This window comes from Mauremys mutica, chromosome 8 (genome assembly GCF_020497125.1).
Source record: "Mauremys mutica isolate MM-2020 ecotype Southern chromosome 8, ASM2049712v1, whole genome shotgun sequence".
Classification (NCBI taxonomy): domain Eukaryota; kingdom Metazoa; phylum Chordata; order Testudines; family Geoemydidae; genus Mauremys; species Mauremys mutica.
The window spans coordinates 67,326,012-67,344,756 of NC_059079.1; the positions used below are offsets into that span (position 1 = coordinate 67,326,012).

At 48.0% G+C, this 18,745-nt stretch overlaps 1 protein-coding gene and 1 long non-coding RNA gene across 4 annotated transcripts in view; one reads left to right on the forward strand and one right to left on the reverse strand.

Moving 5' to 3' along the window:
* The window catches only part of LOC123375437, a 37,221-nt gene extending 22,768 nt beyond the window's left edge, over positions 1–14,453 (reverse strand). Inside the window, exon 1 of the long non-coding RNA XR_006581450.1 lies at positions 13,965–14,453. This is a non-coding gene — a long non-coding RNA (uncharacterized LOC123375437). The remainder of the gene's footprint in view (positions 1–13,964) is intronic.
* The window catches only part of CRIP2 (cysteine rich protein 2), a 69,495-nt gene that overhangs the window by 32,786 nt on the left and 17,964 nt on the right, over positions 1–18,745 (forward strand). For 2 of the 3 annotated variants that reach the window (XM_045026306.1, XM_045026307.1), the window contains exon 2: positions 11,595–11,689. In XM_045026306.1, the coding sequence (XP_044882241.1) occupies positions 11,595–11,689 (95 nt within the window). Of the gene's footprint in view, positions 1–455; positions 475–11,594; positions 11,690–18,745 lie in introns of those variants that run through there. The other variant, XM_045026308.1, reaches the window with a different exon arrangement.

Genomic DNA, 18,745 nt, shown 5'->3' on the forward strand with positions numbered 1-18,745 from the left:
CACCAGGGAGGTAGGAATCACTGACTTCCTCTCCATGGTGTAGACACTTTAGCACACTCCATCCCCTTAGTGCATGGTCCTGCTGCCAGGTTTTTCCTGTGTGAGCTGAGGACTGCTGGATCTAAGCACAGCATGCTCTCCCCTGCTCCTCACCTGTGCCCAGGGAACCAACTGGTTTGCCAGAGAATTCTGGGCAGGAGGCAAATGCTCTTAGTTAGGGAGCCTGATCTGGAGCTAGGAGTAGAGCCTGACCCCAAGTCCCTGTATTGGGCCTGCTCTGAAGAGGTGGAACAAAGGTAGTTATCCAGAATGTCAAGCTCTTAGCCTTCTGTTATTTGTATTGCAGTTGCCCTGGTCATGGCCAGGACCCCATTGTACTGGGCACTGGGCGGACACAGAACAAAAAAATGGTGCTTGCCCCAGAAGTTTACAATCTAAATAGACAAGAGACAACAGCTTGGTGCAAATAGATGGGCGAGTACAAATTCTTAGTTGAAGCACACAGAGGAAGATGCTGAAAATGGCCAGTGGGGGACCCCCTCAGTCCAAAGTTGCTGGGGCTTGGTGTGTGTGTGGGTTCCTCTGGATTCCCCTTACTGAGGGGTGAGAGCCATTGTTCTCTTAGAGGTTCCCTGCCTAGTGTTGGCTGCCTCCTGCTCCCCACGTCACTATCACAATGGCTGCTCTGTTGGGAAGTGGGAGCCGTGGGCTGGAGCCCTAATCGACCCTCGGACGGATAGAGCCCTGCGTGGATACAGAATTGATATCCGCAGATATAAATTAATATCCGTGGAGCTGCAGGCCTCTACCGAAAACCTCAGCGGCGAAAGCAACAGCCTGTCGGGCCACTGCTCCCAGGAGCCAGCACCCTGCATCGGCAGCTCCTCTGGGGTGGATGTACTGCCCCCAGCCTAGTCCACTGGGACAGGCACCAAAGCTCATTGGCAGCTGTACCTGGTTGTGCTAGTGAAGTGGGAGGGGCTGGGGGCAGTACAGCCATGCCACTGAACCCTGCCCCGCTCCTAGCTCTGCTCCTAGCCCCAACCACTCCCTGGCCTTGCCCCCGGCCTCAGCCCATGGCTGTGGCTCTGTTCCTGGCCCCAGGAAGCCTTGGGCCCCTTACCCCATCTGTGTCCCCCTCCGCCCTCCAGAGCCGTGGCCTGGCTCCAGGGGGTGGCACGAACAGGAGTAAGGGGGGTGCAATCCTGAAAAGTTTGGGGACCACTGTTCTAGCTCCTGGGCCAAATTCTTATGTTTCACCTGTGCAGCTCCAGTGGAGTCAATGAAGATGTGAAAGTATAATGGAGAGCAGAATGTGGTTTGCAAAGTCCTTGTTACTGGGGACTTTGAGTGAACAAGAAAGGACCAAGCTCAGCTTTCAGATTCCAGATAGTGCAGGCGTGACAGGTAGACAAAACCTCTTTTGTCTTGCCCCCTTGTGACCCAAGGGGTTTGCCAAAGTTTAGGGTCTACCAGTTTGTTTCCATTAGGAGGAGACATTGGTGATGGATTCAGGTATTTCTTGAAAGTAATTCTGTTTGTTTACAAAGAAGTTACATAAAGTCCTGAACACAGTAGGAATTAAACAGCAGGAAGGAGTTTCTTTGCTTGCAGTTCCAAGCTTCTTTCCAGCCAGCACTTTGCTCAAAAACACTTTCTTAGCTTTTTCTCAGGGTCATGCTACCAGGGCTTCTCAAGTCTCACTGTGTCTGGGGCTCCTCTATGTGCTGTAGTGTTCCAGCCCCTTCTCTCTCACATGCATAATTGGAATCAAAATCCGTTCCCTATCCTGATATTTACATTCATCCCACAGAGAAACCCCTCCTCCCACATAGTTCAGACCCCTAAGCCACCTGTTCTTTTGGGTGGTGGCTCCTGTTTTTTTGGCTGTCTCTAAACAAAGGGGTCATTTAATTGTTCCCTCATTTAGTCTGAATGGAAGGCAGCTGTTACACCCACCACCTCCAGTGAGGTTTTTCCCAAGTTCCAGCATAACAACATGTACACAAAACAAATTTGAAATCCACCCCCCCATTGAAGCCAATGAGAATAAATAAACAAAAAAACCCATAATGCCATTTTCAGTCGCATTTAGAGTAGAAGTGCACTTGAATCCTACTGCTTTATTTGCCTGTTAAATATTTAATTTGGCTTTTTATGACTTCGTTTTATGGGAACTTTAATTGAATTTTACCATATTCCAGCTGTTTGTGCAGTGGCCAGAGTATGTGCATGCATGTCTGTGTTAGGGTGACCAAATATCCCAATTTTATAGGGACAGTCCCGATTTTTTTAGTCTTTCTTATATAGGCTCCTGTTACCCCTGCACCCCGTGTCCCCATTTTTTGCACTTGGTGTCTGGTCACCCTAGTCTGTGTGTGTCAGAGAGAGAGAGAGAGAGAGAGAGAAACCAGTGGGTGTGAAGAACAAAGACAGATCCCAGCACTGAAGAGGAAATGGGAAAGAGGTGGGAGGCAGTGTAACGAATATACTTGGTTAGGCATGCAAGGAAAAGATAAGGGTAGCAAAATGAATTAATGCTGCCAGAAGGGGTTTGGGATAGAACAAAAAGGACTTTCATATAAATATCTTTGGCGGAAAAGAGAGAAAGAGGGTGGAGTGGGGTGGAACTGATTCAGAAACAGCAGAGATACGGTGCTTATTTAGATTCCTTTTTAATAACAATATAAAGCACAGATGCCTGGGCAAAGAGGGAATAAGGAAGGTTTTGTCAATATGTTGGTAGCTGTTGATAAAACCCCCATGAAGTAACCCTTATGGAGGGTCGGGGGGAATGTCTGCAGGTGTGGGTGACATGTGCCTAAGGTTATAGTGCTGTGGGAACTGACTTATGGGTTTACAGAGCCACTGAAAATGATCCATCACAAGCTAAGGAGAGAACCAAGAGATAGCAAAGAGTTTGAAGGAAGCCGATGAGACACCAGTCCTAAAGAAAGGCAGCATGGCCCAACCCGTTTCTGTCTGGTAAATCTAGCTTGAGTTCCTGCTGAAGGAAGTGGACAAACATCAGGGGAGAGATCTAAGCGGCAAGAGAGTGCTAGAATCCTGAGTGAGAAGTGGGCCTGGCACACACAGCCAGCCTGTCTGCTGCATTGCTCCAGTTGTGTGCTGGTATAATGCGCTGGTTCCAGTTGTGTTAACCTGGTGTAAGGCAAGGGGGAATCAGACTGCTAATCATCCCAGGTAAACACGGTGAATTTAGAAAGCTAATGGCTGATGAGAGGGCAGAAGATGGTCTTCTAGGGAAGGCATTTGGGGCCTGGGGTCTTAGCACATCTTTCTCAGAGTGGGTGTGAGTGCAGTGATGTGGCCTGCTAGCCGCCCAAGGGTGCTGGGGGTAATGCTAAATAGCGACATACAGCATAGGGATGGCAGGAGGCAGGTGTGGAGCAGGGTACAGCAAGAGTCGTTATGGGCAATTATTCTTCAGCTCCCTGGGCCCTCAATGGCTGTTGTCTCAAGGTTCAGTCCTCTTTTCCCTCCTGTCCAATATGCTTGGAGCTGTAGGGAGAGCCAGCAGAGAACCAGAGCCGCAGTGCCATGAGTACCTGGACAGCGCATGTTCACAGCACAGTCCAAAGAAGGGATTGCAGCTGTTGAGACTGAGCCCTGATGTGTCTGAGGTGATGGTGGAAGAGAAGGGACCTTGCCACAGACAGCATCTGTTGGATCTGTCTGCAGCCATGGGGGCTCCTTGGCTCTGTCCTGTGCCTGAACACACAGATAGCTACAGTGGTGAGGAACACCCACTTCCTTCTGTGCCTGGTCAGGGGATGATCCTGGTCCTTTTAGACATCGACCAGATGCACACTGTAGCCTCAAGACTCGGCTCCTGCCATCTGTTACACCTGGGAATGGAGCCTCGGGTTCTGGGGAAGCTACCTGTGGCCCAGAACACAGCAACGTGGTTGCTCACTAACATGGGTTGGTGTGATCACCAATCGCTGCATGGGCTTCCTATTGAAACCAGAGTCCAGTTCAAGGTTGCTGCTCTGGCTTTTGAAACCTGGCATAGTAGTGGCCTCAGAAGGACGTTGATAAATTGGAGAGGGTTCCGAGAAGAACAACGGGAATGAGTTAAGGGATAGAAACCATGCCTTGTAGCAAGAGACTCAAGAAGCCTGGTTTATTTAGTTTAACAAAGAGAAGGTTAAGGGGGGACTGACATTAATAATAGGCTCTTCAGTCTAGCAGAGAAAAGGCCTAGCACGATCCAGTGGCTGGATGTTGAAGCTAGACAAATTCAGATTGGAAATAGGCTGTACATTTGAATAGTGAGGGTTATGAACCATTGGGATAATTTTCTCCATCATGGCAATTTTAAAATCAAGATGGGATGTTTTTCTAAAAGATCTGCTCTAGGAATTATTTGGGGGCAGGTCTCTGGCCTGGGTTGTACAGGAGGTCACACTAGGTGATCACAACAGTCCCTTCTGGCCTTGGGATCTATGAATTCCTTCTCTTCCATGTGGTGATGACGTCGCACAACAGCTTGTTCCCTTGGGGGAAAAAGTAGTCAACAAGCAAGAGGAGCCTTGTTTCCAAAAGAGACAGAACTTTCCCAGAACCTGGACTCAGAGACCAGCACCCTTGCCACATGCAAACTAAATGCAGAACCCATCTCTTCTGTGTGGCTTTCCCCTCATGATTCCTGGAGGCACAGGAGCATCCCTGCTTCAGATAATGAAAAATTCTAGCAAGCTCTGCTCATTCTAGCCAGCAGGGCTGGGGGAAGAGAGTTTGTAATGTTTAATCTTTGTGGAAGGCACAGCAAAGGGTGACCTTGCAAAGCCCTAGATAGGATCGGTGTTGCTTCTGGATCTGGTCTCACATAACTTCTTTGTTTAGTGTGCTGAATGGGAGAGGAGAGATACTAGATATATGGGCAGGAAACACAAAATGAGATTTCACTTGGCCCAGTTAAGCTAATGCATCTGGGATAAACAGTCAAAACCATTCCTATTCAGTAGGTGGGAGAAGTCTGGGGAGCAGCGATAGAGAGACTGACATAGCTTGAACTTGTAATGTGTTCTTGTAATGTGGCTGCACTGCACAAGCAAATGTGACTTTTTTTTTTTTTAGGCTGAATACACAGATGCTTTCCAAAGTGTGGGGTTAATGGTCCCTTACTATATATGGTTCTGATGTGACCACACTTAGGTGACTGTGTTCCTTTCTGAGCTCCTTCTCCAAGAATGCTGACGACCCAGGGCCTTTAGGAATGGATTGATATGGGAGAGGCTAAAAGAGCTAAATGTGTGTAGCTTGGCTAAGGCTTTGTCTACACTGCCAATTGAATGACAAAACAAAAGAGGACTGCTGCCGCGTTCACCCTGCCACTTGTGTCGCAAAACTTTTGTCTTTCACGGTGTGTGTGTGTGTGGGGGTGTGTGTGTGTTAAGGTACCAGTGAAAGACAAAAGTTTTGTCAACGACTTTGCAGTGTAGACACACCCTTATTAGTGACATGGCCCTGTCGCTAAAAGCTGTGTAGTGTCGACATGACTGAAGAAATGAGTTGGAGCGGAAGTGCTAACAGTCTACAAACATTTGACTAGCAGCATGTTGTTTAGGGTGGTACAAAGAGGTATAAAGAGAAGTGACAAATAAAAGGGAACATCCCTGATGTTCAGCCTGTATTTTCCTGCCAGTGAGATTATGAAGTGGTTGGAATAGTTGCCAAGATCAAGATTCCCAAGGGACCCCCTCCCACAGCTGGGGCCAGTTTTTTCCAAAGAGTCCAGCTCCGTTTAAGCAACTAAAGAAGGGCCAGACCTTTAGCAGTGCTCTGCCCGATTTTAACATGGGGTGCTGAGCTCTCGTGAAAATCTGGTACTATTGGAGGCTCCCAGGAGGCTGCATTCCTGAAGACATCTTAAAAATCCGCTGGGACTAGCAGGCAGTCAGGACTGATCCCCAAACCTACCCTATGTAGGAGGAGATCCTGAGCTCCCCGCAGTCTGGCAGTGCTGCAGGGGGTGGGGGGCACTGCCCCCACCCCTGACTTGTGAGACAGGAGGGGCGGCTGGCAATGCCCTCTGGCAATGCCATTGGACCCTCCCAGCTCCAGCTGTCTCAAAGGGCTTTGTCCACAGGTCTCTGTCAGTTATGCATGTCAGGCTCTCACCAGAGAGAATGTCCCTCTGGGAATTGGGCTGATGGTAGGAAAAGGGGCAAATTGTCACCTTAGGTCATGGTCAGGTCTGCTCAGTGTTGTAGTGGAGCCCTGAGCCACACTGAAATGCATCAGGAGTCAGCAATTCAGTAAGGAGATGTTCCTTTCACCAGGACATACCATGGTGCTCGGGGGTTGTGTTGCAGGAAGGGCAGGCTGACAGATGAGGCTTAAAATCAAAGCCTTGACCATTTGTGGTTATTGATGATCCCGTCGTGCTTCTCACAAGAGTCAGCTGCAGGGCCAGCTCCAGCTTTTTTGCCATCCCAAGCGGTGAAGAAGCATGTAACTAAGAGAACCAGGCAGAGGAAAAGACAGGCCAGTGAAGGAGAAATAGAGCTCAGGAACAGGTTTGCAGAGTTGGAAAATGAAGAAGGGACACAGCAGGTGGTCACTGAAGGTGAGAGGGCAAGGAAAAAGAGAAGAGCAGCTAGCCCTACAGGAAGAGGGGAAGAGTCAATGGAGACAACACCAAATATGAGCCCCAGGAGAATACAGGATGGGTTGCGGAGGATTGCAAGGGCGAACAGGAATCGAGAGGACTTGCAGCCAGTGGGAGCAGGGGATAGAACAGAGAATCATACTGTCACCAGGAAAAGGCAGGTCTACGTGATTGGGGACTCCTTACTGAGAAGAATAGACAGGCCTGTAACTAGAGCTGATCCGGAGAACTGAAGGTTGTGCTGTCTGCCGGGTGCTAAGATACGGGATGTGGACCTGAGGCTGAAAAGGATCTTAATGGGAGCGGGAAAGAAGCCGTTGATTATCCTTCATGTGGGAACGAATGATACGGCTAGGTTCTCGCTGGAACGTATCAAGGGAGATTATGCCAGGCTGGGAAAGACGCTTAAGGAAATCGAGGCTCAGGTGATCTTCAGTGGGATTCTGCCTGTTCCTAGAGAAGGGCAACAAAGGTGTGACAAGATCATGGCGATCAACAGATGGCTCAGGCAGTGGTGCTATAAGGAGGGCTTTGGGATGTACGGCCACTGGGAAGCATTCATGGACAGAGGACTGTTCTCTCGGGATGGACTTCACCTGAGTAAGGAGGGAAATAGACTTCTAGGATGGAGGCTCGCCCAACTGATTAAGAGAGCTTTAAACTAGGAATTTGGGGGAGATGGTTGGGAGATGTCCAGATAATCTCCACGCCGGAATTTAACACTGAGAGGGAAGAAAACAAAGTAGGAGAGGATACAGCCATGAGCAGAAGAATGGACATAAGGAGGAAGGGTAGTGTAGATACCAGTCTAATAGGTGATGCTGGTGGTAGAATATCTGTGCCTAACCAGATAAAGAATGTCAGTGAAGCCAAAGGGCAAAAATTAAGCTGTCTGTACACTAATGCGAGGAGCCTAGGAAACAAAATGGAGGAACTAGAGCTACTGGTGCAGGAAGTGAAACCGGATATTATAGGGATAACAGAAACATGGTGGAATAGTAGTCATGACTGGAGTACAGGTATTGAAGGCTATGTGCTGTTTAGGAAAGACAGAAATAAAGGCAAAGGTGGTGGAGTAGCATTGTATATCAATGATGAGGTTAACTGTAAAGAAATAAGAGATGGAATAGACAAGACAGAGTCTGTCTGGGCAAAAATCACATTGGGAAAGAAAGCTACTAGAGCCTCCCCTGAGATAGTTCTTGGGGTGTGCTACAGACCGCCGGGATCTGATTTGGAGATGGATAGAGACCTCTTTAATGTTTTTAATGAAGTAAACACTAATGGAAATTGTGTGATCATGGGAGACTTTAACTCCCCAGATATAGACTGGAGGACAAGTGCTAGTAGTAGTAGTAATAGGGCTCAGATTTTTCTGGATGTGATAGCTGATGGATTTCTTCATCAAGTAGTTGAAGAGCCAACAAGGGGGGAATGCCATTTTAGATTTGGTTTTGGTGAGTAGTGAGGACCTCATAGAAGAAATGGTTGTAGGGGACAACCTTGGTTCGAGTGATCATGAGCTAATTCAGTTCAAACTAGATGGAAGGATAAACAAAAATACATCTGGGACTAGGGTTTTTGATTTCAAAAGGGCTAACTTTAAAGAATTAAGGAAATTAGTTAGGCAAGTGGATTAGACTGAAGAACTTGTGTATCTAAAGGCAGAGGAGGCCTGGAATTACTTCAAGTCAAAGTTGCAGAAACTATCAGAAGCCTGCATCCCAAGAAAGGGGAAAAAAATCATAGGCAGGAGTTGTAGACCAAGCTGGATGAGCAAGCATCTCAGAGAGGTGATTAAGAAAAAGCAGAAAGCCTACAGGGAGTGGAAGATGGGCGGGATTAGCAAGGAAAGCTACCTTATTGAGGTCAGAACCTGTAGGGATGAAGTGAGAGAGGCTAAAAGCCATGTAGAGTTGGACCTTGCAAAGGGAATTAAAACCAACAGTAAAAGGTTCTATAGCCATATAAATAAGAAGAAAACAAAGAAAGAAGAAGTGGGACCGCTAAACACTGAGGATGGAGTGGAGGTTAAAGATAATCTAGGCATGGCCCAATATCTAAATAAATACTTTGCCTCGGTCTTTAATAAGGCTAATGAGGAGCTTAGGGATAATGGAAGGATGACAACTGGGCATGAGGATATGAAGGTAGATATTACCACATCCGAGGTAGAAGCCAAACTTGAACAGCTTAATGGAACTAAATCGGAGGGCCCAGATAATCTTCATCCAAGAATATTAAAGGAACTGGCAGATGAAATTGCAAGCCCATTAGCAAGAATTTTTAATGAATCGGTAAACTCAGGGGTTGTACCGTACGACTGGAGAATTGCTAACATAGTTCCTATTTTTAAGAGAGGAAAAAAAAGTGATCCGAGTAACTATAGGCCTGTTAGTTTGACATCTGTAGTATGTAAGGTCTTGGAAAAAATTTTGAAGGAGAGGGTAGTTAAGGACATTGAGGTCAATGGTAATTGGGACAAAATACAACATGGTTTCACAAAAGGTAGATCGTGCCAAACCAACCTGATCTCCTTCTTTGAGAAAGTAACAGATTTTTTTAGACAAAGGAAATGCAGTGGATCTAATTTACCTGGATTTCAGTAAGGCATTTGACACGGTTCCACATGGGGAATTATTAGTTAAATTGGAAAAGATGGGGATAAATATGAAAATTGAAAGGTGGATAAGGAACTGGTTAAAGGGGAGACTACAACAGGTCATACTGAAAGGTGAACTGTCAGGTTGGAAGGAGGTTACTAGTGGAGTTCCTCAGGGATCAGTTTTGGGACCAATTTTATTTAACCTTTTTATTACTGACCTTGGCACAAAAAGCGGGAATGTGCTAATAAAGTTTGCGGATGACACAAAGCTGGGAGGTATTGCTAACACAGAGAAGGACTGGGATATCATACAGGAAGATCTGGATGACCTTGTAAACTGGAGTAATAGTAATAGAATGAAATTTAATAGTGAAAAGTGCAAGGTCATGCATTTAGGGATTAATAACAAGAATTTTAGTTATAAATTGGGGACGCATCAGTTGGAAGTAACAGAGGCGGAGAAGGACCTTGGAGTATTGGTTGATCACAGGATGACTATGAGCCGCCAATGTGATATGGCCGTTAAAAAAGCTAATGCGGTTTTAGGATGCATCAGGCGAGGTATTTCCAGCAAAGATAAGGAGGTGTTAGTACCATTATATAAGGCACTGGTGAGACCTCATCTGGAATACTGTGTGCAGTTCTGGTCTCCCATGTTTAAGAAGGATGAATTCAAACTGGAACAGGTTCAGAGATGGGCTACTAGGATGATCCGAGGAATGGAAAACCTGTCTTATGAAAGGAGACTGAAAGAGCTTGGCTTGTTTAGCATAACCAAAAGAAGGTTGAGGGGGGATATGATTGCTCTTTATAAATATATCAGAGGGATTAATATTAGGGAGGGAGAGGAATTATTTAAGCTTAGTACCAATGTGGACACAAGAACAAATGGATATAAACTGGACACTAGGAAGTTTAGGCTTGAAATTAGACAAAGGTTTCTAACCATTAGAGGAGTGAAGTTCTGGAACAGCCTTCCAAGGGGAATAGTGGGGGCAAAAGACATATCTGGCTTTAAGACTAAGCTTGATAAATTTATGGAGGGGATGGTATGATGGGATAGCCTAATTTTGGCAATTAATTTGGCAATTGAACTTTGATTATCAGCAGGTAAGTATGCCCAGTGGTCTGTGATAGGATGTTAGATGGGTTGGGATCTGAGTTACTACAGAGAATTCTTTCCTGGGTGCTGGCTGGTGAGTCTTGCCCACATGCTCAGGGTTTAACTGATCGCCATATTTTGGGTCGGGAAGGAATTTTCCTCCAGGGCAGATTGGCAGAGGCCCTGGAGGTTTTTCGCCTTCCTCTGCTGTGTGGGGCACGGGTCACTTGCTGGAGGATTCTCTGCAGCTTGAGGTCTTCAGACTGCAATTAGGGGATTTCAATAACTCAGACATAGGCTAGGGGATTGTTATAGAAGTGGATGGGTGAGATTCTGTGTCCTGCATTGTGCAGGAGGTCAGACTAGATGATCATAATGGTCCCTTCTGACCTTAAAGTCTATGAGTCTATAAGAAAAAAAAAAAAAAGAAAAAAAGAAAAACCTGATTGAGCTGCTGCTGAAGTGCCACTGAAGAGGAAGAGAGGGAGTGAAGGACCTGCCGCCAAAGTCCCGGATGTGTTGCCCCAATAACAGATGGAGTGCCGCCCCAGGCACCTGCTTCCTTTGCTGGTGCCTGGAGCTGGCCCTGGTCACCTTAGGTTGACTCCAGAGTCTTGGCTGAACTAGCTCCAGGGAACTGTAGTCTGCTTAGAGTGTAGACTTCGTCCGGCAGAGCTTTTGTTTTTGTGTGTTTTTTGTAAAGCACCATTTATACTTGCAGAGTAACAATTCTGCCGACCTAAATTTGCCCCTGCAGTTTTCCATCAAACAGGGGATCCTTCTGCACTTCCTGACCTTACGGTATGGGGAAGTGTCACTCTGAGCAGTTTAACCACTGCTGTCTTCCACCTTGGAGGTGGCTGCATTTCGTTAGTGAGCCAAGTGATTCCTGTGCCTCTGTCTAGTTGGTAGAGAGCTGTGGGGTCTTTTGGAGTGAAAGTCAGACAATGAATTTTTCCTCCACAGTCTCGTCCTTTAACTTTCCCTGATAGGTGAGGCTTCCCTAATATGTCATATTACAGGAGAGAAGAGAAGCAAGGTGATTAATTTGTGCTGCAGACAAAATTAGTATGTTTAGTAATGTTTGCTAAGAGCAGTAGTTGCCATTAGATGCAGACTCCACCGTACCTGAATCCTGGCCCTCTAGTTCGGAGTGAGGCTGCCAGGCCCTGTTCTGCAGATGTTTGCTTTTTGCCTTCTCTCTCCAGCCAAGCTGGCTCACCCTGCTTTTTCTCTTGTCTTTCATGCAGCCGAGAAAGTGACCTCTTTAGGCAAGGACTGGCACAAGTTCTGTTTGAAGTGCGAGCGCTGCAACAAGACCCTGACCCCCGGGGGCCATGCTGAGGTAAGAGCAACATTAGAGCATCAGTTATGCATTTGCCCCACTGTGGGTCGGGGGGAAAACGTCCCAGTAGCATGTGAGCGCATCTCAAGGTTGAGATGATGAAGAGTCACCAGATGCTGTTGCTTCTGCTGGGATGGCTAGGGAGCCCGCCAGGGTGAGGCTATTACCCCAATAAGTGGGTCTCATCCCAGTAGCCAAGAACTGAATGTAATAATATACTAGAGGGTTGCATGCTTTATTGATTATGTAGGCAGAGCTGGACACTCAGCCACCTCCTCCCCCTCCCCACCCCCCGTGGGTGCACTGCCCAGCTAGGAGACCTGGTTTGCGGGTGGCGGGGTAGGGAGTGAGGGGCTTGTAGCAGCCTCATCTTCACTCAAACCAGGCCCACAAAGTGCCCGTGTGGTGCTGCGGGCGGAGATGGCTCTCTGGTGCCCTGACCTGGAGGTTACTGCCTCGCTCCTGTATCTCAACCTGTAGAATTATAAGGGCTTGGCTACACTTGAAAGTTGCAGCGCTGGGAGTTACAGCGCTGGTCGTGCAGCTGTGCAGGGCCAGCGCTGGTGTGTGGCCACACTCACAGCTACCAGCGCTGGTGTGTGGCCACATTTGCAGCATTTACAGCGCTGTTGGGAGTGCTGCATTATGGGCAGCTATCCCAGCATTCAAGTGGCAACAACGTGCTTTTCAAAAGAGGGGGGGTGGAGGGTGGTGTACTGTGACAGGGAGCGGGGAAGATAGAGAGAGTGGATTTTTGGAGCCAACACTGTGTGTTAGCTTCCTGGATTTAAAAATCACAAAATGTTCGCGAACCCTTAGTCTTAATTGCAAACAGCCTGCATCCAACGCTGTTTCTCTGTCAAGCAAACTGCTTGCCTCTCATTTGATCGTTCACAGCCAGGTACAGATAGCTCCTGTTTGCTGTGATCAGTGTTTGTTTTTTAGATAAGCAGTTCAACGGAGCTCCGATCGGAGTTCACAACAAAACAAAGAGAGGCTGCATAACAAAACAAAGAGAGTAATTTAGTTAAAAGCATTCTGGGATATCTCTTATTCCCTGGAGGCCAATAAAAGCGCTGGTGTGTGTCCACACTTGATGAGCAGCGCTGGATCACCAGCGCTGCAATCGCTACACCCCAACCTGGCCAGGTGTACAGCCAGCGCTGCAGCCAGGGAGTTGCAGCGCTGGATGTGCCTTGCAGGCGTGGACGGTTACTAATTGCAGCGCTGGAAAGCCTCTACCAGCGCTGCAACTTGCAAGTGTAGCCAAGCCCTAAGTTAGGTTGGTGGAAAACAGGTTCTTCCGGTTTTATAGTTTTGGTGAAAATTGGTAGGATTCTGCCCACTGATACCTCAAACATTCCCTGAAATTTTGGAACAACCCGGATGAGATTTTCAAAAGTTATCGTGTTGCAGACAGACAGAGAAATGCCATTGAGTTCAGTGTAAAGGCCTCACGGTGCTCTGCTAATTCAGAGGGTCCTGGATCTTGGGATGTTTGGGAAAGCGGGAAGCTCTTGTAGCCCTTTACTTTTCCATCACACTAGGGTGCTCCTAGTGCTAGCTGAGTCATCACCCAGGTGTTTTCACTAGGCTAAATGTTGCCAGTTCTGCCATGTGTGCAAGGTGAGAGAGGTGCTGGGGAGGGGAAGGAAGATAGCACAATCACCAAACTCAAATCAGCATTTGGGAAGATGCCTCGGGCAAATCCAAGACAAGCAGTGCTGGCTCTGAGCTAGGCAGGTTCAAACGCAGCCTTTCCAAAGCACTCCACCCAGCCATGATAAAGAAAACCCTGTCTGCAGAGTCCTCACCCAGTTAAAATGAAAAGGAGTGGGTTACCCAAGCTCTCAGAGATGGGTGCAGGCGAGGCAGGAGTTGGAGATGCAGCTCCATACAGCTATTAATGGATACAAAAATCTGAATTCATTTTCAAATGTAAATATTTGGAGAAACATAAGAACCGAGGCCCTGCTGAACTTTGGGAAAGGACTTTGCGCAGTGCTAGGATGGTCTTGTTTAACTCTCACTTGGACTCCACTCCCTTCAGAAGCCCTTTAGGAACCCCAGTGAGCAGGGGAATTTATGGAATATAGTTCTGAGGGCTGTTGGGGGATGAAGGTCTGAATAGAGACGTTGGGTAAATGGAGCTGTGAGTGGGTGGTTACCCATAGGCATGACATAATGGGGAGGGGTCGACTGGAGGCCCTAGAGGAGCAGATGTGTTTCTATATGCCACGCTGCAGATTCTCCCCTCTAGGGACATACAGCCTACCTGTGCTGGGTAGCTGCAGAGATGGAACTCCCGAGAAGGCTTGGTGGTTTTGTACTGCTTGTCTGAATCTCTTGGTTCTGGAACCTGGGCTGGATGTCTGGTAAAAGTGGACTCTGTTGTGAGTCTTCTGGACCCTGATGCTGCTGATATGGTAGCGAACACTCCAGTTAAAGTTGCAGAACGGAACCATTTCTGTTGTAATCCCCGTTTTCCCCTCCTTCCCATGCTTGATCTCAGCCGAAAGGAGAGCTCCACTGGGAAACGGGAGCATAGTTCAGTCAGCCATTGCAGTTGCTATAACAGAGTGATAAATCTGGCATAGGTGCTGGAACTAAGGGTGCTGGGAGTGCTGCTGCACTCCTTGGCTTAAAGTGGTTTACAGTTCAATGACTCTCAGCACCTCCCTAAACAAATTGTTCCAGCACCCCTGAAATCTGGTCTCCTTTAGCCTGACCACTAGGTATTTCTCCTGCAGATAACTTAAACGGTGAAGAGTTGAAGCTCGTCACACTTTGTCCTGAGGCTTGGCATCTTTCCTAAGATTGAGGGGGGACTTAAAACTGAACAAGTTCTAAGAGCATAGACAATCCCATCTGAACTGAAGCTACTAAGCAGAGGCAATTTCTGTTTGGGTCTTTTTTAAAAAGCAAAAACAGAAGAGAAATTAAAACCAGTTTTCCTTTTTTTTTTTTTTTGAAATTGCCAAAAAAACGGCAATTAAAAGAATAAAGGTTGTCATGGTAACGTTGGCTGGGCCACTTTCACTTCCTGTGTATCTCTGGTATGTATTTAAGAATTTAAGTAGTAATAAGTTACACATTTAACAAGACAACTGGAATAGAAAACTGCCCATCTGTGCAATGCATCTGGGTAGGACGGCCTTAGCCTGTCGCTGTGGACCCTTGGGCTAGTTTCTCAGCCCTTGGTATGTCCTTTGGTGCTGCTTCCGCAGAGTAAACAGCCAAACTCCCAGTGATTGCAGGGGGAGTAGGATTGGGCCTCTGTTAGTTTCTCAGAAGTCTGTTCCTCTGTTCAGGGCAATAAAGGTGACCCAGGGAGATACCTGAATGCTTACTCTGCTCTCTGATTTGTTAATACAAAGCACACTGAAGTTTATCACACACAAGCCTTTCCAGCAGTGTGCTCTCAGCCAGCCACCTGGTGTTCCCTTAAGCTCCTGTAGTCCTAGTGCCCTTTTAGCGTGTGCTGTATGATTTCTGTTGGAGGCAGCAGCTGGTTAGGGTAGGGAACTCATGTGAGGCTCAGTGGTTCTGCCAGGCCTTTTCTGCTGCATTATGCCCTCTTCCCTGCTCATGGACCCAAAGCCTCCTCCTCATTTTTAGGCGAGGTTTGCTTGATCTTGCCCCTGCTTGTCATGGGAGATGCGGATGTATGGAAGAATCTTCAGAAGTGGCTTAGCAGCACAAGCTCTATTGCAAGTCACTGAGGCATGTTTGAAAATCCACCATGCAGTGCACGTAACTGGTGCTAGACACTCGACCTTTGTAGCTCTAGCGTAGCCTTCTGCCCTTGAGGAGCTGGACCTCTGGGTAACAGACTAGGCTGAGCTCTGCCACTGGGAGCTGTCTGTTGTCAGGATCACCCTTGCTCCCACTGCTCTGCTCACATGCTTTCCCATCTGGTCCCGTTTGTTTGTTAACCAAGCAGCACAGAGATGCTTTGCAATGAAGAACTATCTAAGAGAAGTCTCTGAGTTCAGGATGGTGCCGGTTTTCCTCTCTATCTTCCCATGAGCTTGTACTAGGGTAAAGGGCCAGTGGTTTGTTGCAAAGCTTGTGTCTTTCTGCTCAGTTTTCCCTTCTCGCAGCTTGCGAGCCCCTCCCCGACGGCTGACAATCCCATTTCTGTCTCAGTGGGTTTGGCTCATTGGCTTCTTCCTTGTGTTTTTAACAGAACCCAGGCCAAGAGAACTGTACTGTGATTATTGCTTCTGCCTCTGTGCTTCAGCATCTGCTGTTGTTACAGTCCTTATGCTGCAGTGGCAACTACTGCAGGCAGATGAGAAGAGTGGCGCGTGGGTCTATGTCAAGCTGTTCTATGTCTTGGAGACAGATTTATGGCATTCTGTTTTGTATTAAGACTGAATTCACATGACACTTTACCTGTTTGTAGCTGTTTTAAGATCTGTCAGATTTCCATGCTCTGCTGCTCGAGTCGGAAAGTGGTTCCTCTTGGCCTGTATTTCCATCCTGGAAAGCTGGTGTGGGGGGAGCTGCTGGGAACAGAGTGTGCCGTGTCCATGTCCAGAGGTGCTCACGGAAGCCTGGGGAGTCCCTGATGGGGACCTGGCAGAGCTTAGCAGAAAGCAGCCTTCTCAAATGTCTCTGCTAAATCCAGCTGAAGCCAGTGTCAGAATAAAAATGGTAGGAGGAGGCTTTAGCTGCTTCCATGAATGGCAAACTGCTGCCTCAGCCCACGGCAATGGCAGAGACGGCATGCCTGGAACAGGAAGGCTTCCTTTTCCCAGTGCCCTCCAGTTGTAGCGCCCCTCTCCACCTGATTACCTCCTTTAATGGCAATCCGCTTACATGTTCTGATGGACAGGTCTGGGTTCTTTTGGATCCCGCCACCCACTCAGTAGGGTGAATCTTTGTTCTTTTTTTTTTTGGTTATGAAATTAGTTGGCGGTGCCTCCACCCCCCTCGCTCCTTCCTGGCAGGGTCACCAGGGCAGCTTGGGCGGAAAATCCTAACTACAGAGGAATCCCCACTTATTTGCCAGATAGTTGGAGACTTCCAAGAGATAACACAACACATAAAAATATATTCAACACAACAATTATATTAAACAGGCAACAAATACAACATAATAGGGGAAACACTATGTTTAGGGTCACCGGTGCCCACACTTAAAATACCCATGTCTGGATGTAACAAATGCAAAACTAGTGTCCTGTTGGTACGCGTACTTTGCTGGGGCCCTTGATGACCTATACAATTCTCTGCAGAGGTGTAGCAGTGTGGCTGACTGGGTTCAGTACAGCCCAAAAGACCCACAAGTGGGAGGAGGTGGTGAATCCCTCCACAGGTGTAATAAGCGGTAAATTATAAAATCCTCAAACCCTCACTCCCTGGCTTGAGGACACAGTTCAGGGAGTAGAGGGTCCCCAAAACAAATACCCTGACTAACTAACTAAAGACAAGGCACTCACGAACTCCACAAATGATCTTCAGGGTTGAGGATGACGCTGGACGATTTCAGGGGCTGCTGTCCGCTGGCAGGGATCCTCCTCAGGCAGGAATCAGCCCTGGACTAGCAGCGCTGACCATGTGGGGACTGGTCTCACCAGGGGAGCTGGAGGCGAACCCAGCCTGGCTGGGGAAATTTCTCAGCAACATAACAATTGGGAATCATCCGTGAGGAAGGAAAACCCAGCTGGGGAATCTGGTGTCAGGTCCCTAGAGGCCAGTTCTCAGGGGGAACCCTGCTTGCAGGCCTGGGACTCACCAGCTCCCCACACAGCCAGTTTGGCCTTTGCCCTGGCTGGCTCCAGCCTCTCCTCAAAAATGGCTTCTCCCTCTCCTCAACTCCCTGGGAGGGGCATCTCCACTCCCTATTGGTTGCTGGGCAGACTCTGAGTTTGCCTTGGCTCCTCCTCCCTGAGCTGCCAGCAGACAGAGCTCCAGGAATCTATGTAATCTCTTTGGGGGTTACACAGTCTTCACCCGGAGGGGAGGAAAGGGGAGAGTTTGTGCCATCTTGCTCAAAGTGGGGGAGGTCTTTCTCTCTCCAAGGCCAGGTATAGCTTTGTGCTTGGGCTTACACAGTCAGTGAAGTCTGGCCAAAGCACATGGGGGCTGAGCTGCAGGTGTCCTTGATCCAGGGACTAATTTGCCAGGACTTTACCAGAGTGCTGAGAATCCAGCCATGGTCTGCATGAGAATAGACTGTTTTGTATAAATTGGGGATCTGTGTCCCTGGAAGCTGGTCTGGTCTCTGCTCTCAGGGCTGTCCCTCTTGGTGTTACTGCAGACGGTGTCCTGTCCTGGGCTATGTATGCTGCAGCTGACGGGCCACCTAAAGGGCTTGCTGGCCAGCCAAGATAGTGCCAGTCATGGTAGGCTGGCAAGCTGCATTGGCCCATCCTAGGGCCTGATAGGCCCACTTCTCCTCTCCCACTGCCATGTGCGAGCCCTGGGGTGGGGCAGGCTATCGGAACAGTAGGAATGGCCGACTGGGTCAGACTCGAGGTCAATCCAACCCAGGCTCCTGTCTCTGGCAGAGGCCAGCACTAGATACCACAGAGGAAGGTGCAATAACTCCATAGTTAATATTCCTTGGACTAGGGCAGGGGTAGGCAACCTATGGCACGCGTGCCAAAGGCGGCACCCGAGCTAATTTTCAGTGGCACTCACACTGGGTCCTGGCCACTGGTCCGGGGGGCTCTGCATTTTAGTTTAATTTTAAATGAAGCTTCTTAAACATTTTTAAAACGTTATTTACTTTACATACGACAATAGTTTAGTTATATATTATAGACTTATAGAAAGAGACCTTCTAAAAACGTTAAAATGTATTACTGGCATGGCACGGGAAACCTTAAATCAGAGTGAAAAATTAAGACTTGGCACACCACTGCTGAAAGGTTGCCGACCCCTGGACTAGGGACTTCCAGGCCCCCCTGGGCAGCAGTGAGCTAGCATAGTCCCATGTGTGCAAAGGCCGCTGCTGTGTGGCATTGCTTCCTCAGGCTGCAGTTGGGGGTAGGGTGACCATATCTGACCATATTTCCCAAAGGGAAAACGGAACACCACATGGGG